The sequence below is a fragment of the Coturnix japonica genome, chromosome 1 (genome assembly GCF_054131305.1).
Source record: "Coturnix japonica strain WE chromosome 1, WE-NBRP24, whole genome shotgun sequence".
NCBI lineage: Eukaryota > Metazoa > Chordata > Aves > Galliformes > Phasianidae > Coturnix > Coturnix japonica.
Window position 1 is genome coordinate 119,289,680 of NC_140663.1, and position 6,000 is coordinate 119,295,679.

General features: G+C 41.0%; 1 protein-coding gene across 2 annotated transcripts in view; it reads left to right on the forward strand.

Moving 5' to 3' along the window:
* Positions 1 to 5,134, forward strand: part of SLC9A7 (solute carrier family 9 member A7) — a 55,221-nt gene extending 50,087 nt beyond the window's left edge. For both annotated transcript variants that reach the window (XM_015851188.3, XM_085532626.1), the window contains one exon: positions 3,396 to 5,134. In XM_015851188.3, the coding sequence (XP_015706674.2) occupies positions 3,396 to 3,644 (249 nt within the window). In that variant the 3' untranslated portion in view covers positions 3,645 to 5,134. The remainder of the gene's footprint in view (positions 1 to 3,395) is intronic.
* The last annotated feature ends 866 nt before the right edge of the window (positions 5,135 to 6,000 follow it).

Sequence of the window (6,000 nt, forward strand, 5' to 3'; positions counted from 1 at the left end):
AATGTATTGTGAGCAAAAGTAGAACAAGGGCCAATGGGCAGAAACTGGAACACAGGGCATGCTGTATAAACACAAGGAAGAAAGTCTTTACTGTGAGGGTGATGGAGCACTGGAACAAGCTGCCCAGAGAGGCGGTGGAGTCTCCTTCTCTGGAGATATTCAAGACCCAGGTGGATAGCTACCTGTGCAACCTGCTTTAGGGAACTGCTTTAGCTGTGGGTTGGACTTGATGATCCCCAGAGGTCTCTTCCAATCCCTATAATTCTGTGATTCTGTGTGTGGAAATGTATTTAATTGGATTAGTTCTGTGTCACACCTCACCACCTGAGGTGAAGTGTTAATTTCATCACTGCTTAACTCACCCTTTATGTTAAAAATGCTTACAAGGCTGCTTACTACTTTTAACACTCATAATGCAGAACTTTTGCAGTGTCCTTTTGTTACTGTTTGTATTTTGGTGCACTGCTGCCTCAAGATTAGGGTTATCAGTTTGAGGTGTAATTTCTAGTTTCCTTCCAAGACTTACTAGCTCCGCCATTGCTTTTTACTTCCCTTTCCTACCCACCACTTATTCTGTTTGGATGAAGTATCTGCGCTATCACTTGTTCTTCCTGATGATGCACTCCTGGGGATTTGGGCTTGAGGGGTGGGTGTGCTTTGTCCTATACATGCTCCCACCCATTTTTCTAGAGTGTTTAGCTCTTGCATCATGCACAGTGGGATGCTTGGTATGAAAGTACTGGAGAATTGGATGTAGTTTTCTAAACATGCAAATCCAATAAATAAACTCCATTAGCATTGTGCCAAGTCTTAGGAGGAGTAATTCTCAACAACAGTGCAGAAACTGTTCAGTTATTCTGACCCTCCCTTTCTTAATGGGTTTAGCTTTACAGCAAGAATTGTTTAGCTTCGTTGATGGATTTGAACTCAGCTGAAAACTACAGAAACTAAGCATTAGATTTAAGCTGTAATATATTTTGCATGCGTACAATGAGATGTATGTACTTATCCTGTGGCTCCAAAGTAATTTCTGATGTAAGTTTTGCCACCTGTGATGCCTGTGCTGTATCCAGCACAAGAGGTCAAAATGCTGCCTATCAGCAACAAAGAGTGGCTTTGTAGTAAGCTTTAGCAGTTAGAACATCTCTGGTACGTGTTGTTGGGTATGTGACATCTCCACCAAATGTCATAATGAATTGGACAGAGTGCTGTGAAGTTCCTCATGGTGAGTGAGTAATGGTGTGTAAAATCAAAACAAACTTCAGTTTTCTACAGGGTTTTGGGGTTAGGTACTTGGCCATGATAGTTTGTGAGTTTAAATAGTGAGATTCAGACCTATACTGCTTGAGTGAATTGAAGCTACTCCTGCAGAATTGTAGGGGATTATAGAGGCCAGTTTAGGGTTATTCTTGGAAGAGTTTCAAGTCTCTAGGGATCTACTTGGATACATTTCCTGTCTTTCAAGAAATAATTGTTCAGGCTGTGTGAAGCACGGTAGATTTATACACGCACTTGCAAAAACATAACATCAAATCCATGTACCGCATGGGTTTGGTCATGTGTGTTCTGTGGGAAAGTGTATGAGATGAACTGCTTGTTGTTTGCAGTGTTGTTCAGAAGTGAAATAAAAGTAAGAGCATCTCAACTAGCACAAGGCAATTTTTGTTCACCATACTGTGAGAACACTGTTTTCTTTGGAACAGATCCTGTTTACGAACATGTAAGTACAGACTGGGACAAATCAGAAAGGACTGAGTCAAGAATTCCCATGTAGTATAAGGCTTGGGGCCCCTCTCCACTCAGTATTGTGCTCCCAAAAGCTGCCCAGCCTTTTGGGGAAGCTCAAGCATAGTGTGTTTGGATCCGCTGTGTCCATGCTGCCATTAACTTGCTGTTAAATGGTGTTGTGGAGCTGGGAGATGCTGTGGGAGCTTTTGGAATGCTTGTCCTTCCTTAGTGCTTTTCCAAGGGCAAACACTGTGATAGGCAACGTGTGATAACAGCTTTGCAGCATCTTTGGTTTAGTACCTGAAGACTGCGTTAAGAACTGCCCACTTTTTGTTCTTCTCAGTGTTTCTGCTTTTTGTCTTATTTTGTACGTCTCTTCTTCCAAGATGGTGTACATATAAGGATGTCAGATGTTCTTAAATAGCTCATGTTCCTGTGCCTTTCTTAATTGCCTTAGTCTTGTTTCCGAGACTTTATTTTTTTTCAATAGAAAGCTTGTAAAAGCTGTTTCTGCGCACAGTATCAGAACCTTTCAATTCTGACCTTCTCTTGAAGATGCAGGCAATAGTTCAGTGATTTTTTTGCAGTCAAAGAAAGGAGAAATCTTAAACTGCATTTACTCTTGGTGAGCAGCACTTTTTATCACAAGAACTTTTGGTAATAAGAGATAAATGTGGATGACATTATGGTTCTGAGAAGTCACATTCAGTGTGTGTAGGGCTTGTCTTGCACCTGACACAGAACTGCAGTGTTTTTTGTAAGCAAGTGACACCTCTTTTAGCCCTGTTCCAGTGTCTCACCACCTTCACAGTAAAGAATTTCTTCCTGCTATCTTGTCTAAATCCACCCTGTTCCAGTTTAAAGCCTTTTCCTTTCATCCTGTTGCTACCAACTCCACCAGCTTCTAGTCCTCAACAATCTATTTGATTCCATATCTACTAAAATAAATGCATGGGGTTTCATGAGCCACTATTTTGAATGATTTTGAAAAGAAAACATTTCAGAACTAGTTAAAATTATTAAGGAGGCATTTTCTTACAGAAGTCTGTCTTAATTTCATGGATTGAGAGTGTTCCTAAGAACCAGGCTAACTAATTCTCCATTTAGTACTAGGTAAACAGAGTAAGCTGTTAGCTAGCTTAATTTATGAACTAAACAATAATCTGCCAAGGAAATCTTGAATGTTAAGAATTTGGATTTAGTGAATTTTTACTAGATTGCGTGAGTCTTTTGCTTCTGAACTTACCAAGGTAGTGAAAGATGTAACTCAGACTTTGTAGCTGAAAGGCTTAATTGCACTCAGTCTTAGTCTTTCTTTTTCCTGAACGGCTTTCTAAATTGTCATATAAAAAATGAGGTAGACGGCTTCTCTTTCCTGTACTACTTGTACTCTTCCAGTGCTACAAAATCACCAGAGATTTATCTGAAGATGTAGTTCTTGGGTTCAGCTCCCCCTTGTCTGCCCACGAGAGCTGTAGTTATTCAGAGAACAGCAAGCTGTTTTGCAAGCACTGGGTTCAAGGTTGTTTTGAACATTTCTTACAGTGGAATTTTTACCTTCTGCTGCTGTATTGACATGTTGGTAAACTTATCTGTTCAGTTACCTTTCTGGCAAAGACTTAATGCTGTGCACTGTGTAAAGGCTTTTCTTTTTTTTTTTTTTTCAGAACCAAGAACAGCTTAGAGAAGAGGATTCTGATTTTATTCTCAATGACAGTGACCTCACTGTGACATACGGCGACACAACAATAACTGCAAACGGTTCTTCTGGCCCCCATACAGCCACCACCAGCCTTGATGGCAGGAGAACAAAGAGTAGTTCAGAGGAAGCACTGGAACGCGACTTAGGAGCAGCAGAGCATGAAGTTGCAAGCAGGGGTACCCGGCTAGTATTTCCTTTGGAAGACAATGCATGATTACTGACTCAGTAAAAACAACTCTTGCTCTGCGGATGGATCAAGGAAGACTGCTGCCCACTGTGCCACTTGAGGTGGGGGTGTTTGTTTAAGCAAGTGAATGTGTTTAAGTGGTTTTACTAAGGCCTGAGGACGTCGCCTGTTTTTTACTCAAGATGCTGACAGTGGGGATTTTCTAGAAGTCTGAAAGCAGACAAACAGGAACTGGTCATTCTCTTCTTTTACACCACACATTGAATCAAAGCATAACTAGCATGCTGCAATTGTCTTGTTCAGCTGCAGCAGCTCTCTGTGAGAAGAGGCGTGTGACAACATTGCCGTAGAACTGAGCTTGTCTTGGCTTAGCTTGTGAATGTGGAAGAAGAAATATAAATGTGATGATCACGGCAATCAAGAGGAATGTGTATGTATCTGAATGTGGAGAGATCCATTTACTTCTCTAGAGAGGCAGAGAAATCCAGAGGTAAAATGGGACAGTATGCCTTAGGACTACAGATGCATGAATGCAACACTGGCAAGTCTGTTACTACAATCTGTACTTAATGAATTTCAGGGGGAAAAAAAAAGGGAAAATAAGATTTTGTTACTGGCCATGTGTTTGAATAGGAAGACACTAAGAGCTGTTTGTCCCTTTAGCTTTGGACACCTTCACTGCTATGTGTTAGCTGAACTCCTCTTGCCTCAAAAGAATAACACCCAACTTCTTGTGGTCTGAGACATGGCTGACCTGACCCAAGCCTGGAGCCAGGTTCTCACATAGAAGTCAGGAGGTAAAACTTTCTCTCCCTTAAGATTGCTAAAAATCAGGTGAAGATAGATGGAATTATGTCCTGGGCTGGGGAAAGCAGCTGATAAGAGGAGAGGAGAAAAAAAGAGGGGGAAAAGAAAAAAAAAAAAAAGAAAAAGGAAAAAAGCAGTACTGAACCTTCACAGAGTTTTCATATTTCTCAGAAGAGTCCATGGAGTCTGCTTACAGTTCTTGTGTGTGGTCAACATCAAACATTTAATTAAAAGGGCAGACAAATATACTTGCTTTACCATTTGTGTCTATCCTAAAAGAGAGGTGTTTACCGCTATTCTCTTTTGCAGAGTAGATGTGAAACTTCAGTGGGGCATTGCACAATAACTTATAAGCTGCAGAAGTGACAAACTGTCGTATCATCTTCAGTGTGAAAAGGGAAAATCTTTGCCTAGTACTTAGCCCACTCACACGTAGGCTAGCTTTAACGTGATGCTAAATGCTTCTTACTTTCCAGGTGAGGCGATATCACTGTCTTTGCTGATAGCTGAAAACTGTTGCGCCTTGAAGAGCAGTTCAGCTACTCAAAGCATGCTAAAATGTCGTGTCGTTCTCATGTCTCAGAAGGTTTATTTTTTTACAGCGACTCTGTGGCCCACTCATGTGATGTAATATCAGTTTGTCTCTAAAGTGTGGTTTCTTTCTTGCTGCCATTTCGGTTATTCCTCATAAAATTGTGTGTGAGTAAATACCCACTCTGTTTCTCCTTAACTACTGAACTTAATGCTGGGCTACTGATGGCAACATGCTGCTGCAGAGAAATGCTGCAGTCCTATGGTCAAGTCTGCCTTCTTTCAGCTGTTTGCTAATGAGTGATCTACCTCCTATATGTGTCCCTCCAATGTATGTTTTTACAGGGCATTGATCTTTAATGACTGCCTGGCATTAAAAAAAAAAAAAGAGAGAGGAAACAGGAAAACAAGAAACTTTTTATTTTTGGAGTGGGAAAATTCAGTTCTGTTCTTAAAGGGTGAAGGGTAACAAACCCTGATAAAGATCTCTGAGCAGAACAGATCTTTGAGTTCTCTGATTTCAAGAAAGACAAAGATGGCAATGATCCGTGCTCTACTTACACGCTTTGTAACTTGGCTTTCATGGGGTTTTGTCTTGTTTTGTTTTTTTTTCTACTGCTAGCACTTAGAAAAAGCAGTTACAAAATTACTAAAACTATTTATCTAAGGTAAATGGACAGTGAGGTAAACTTTACATGCATCTTGAAGGCGCACCATCCCTGGAGGACATCCAAGATCAGGCTGGACAGGGCTCTGAGCAACCCATAGGTGCATCCAATTTAGCTGTAGGTGTCCCTGTTCGTTGCAGGGGAGTTGGACCTGATGGCTTTTAAGAGTCTCTTTCAACTCAAATGATGACAAGCTGAGGAGCCTCAAATCACCTTGAGTGAAAAAGCAGCGCCTTCTGCAGGGATCTGTTCTTTAGGAGAAAGACCGCATACAAATTCTGGAAGTGAAAATTGTTTTGTTGGTTTCATGGGAAGAATGAGCCGCTGAAAGCAGTAGTAAACCATCCCAGTACAGATTCCTTTCTGTCCATATTCAT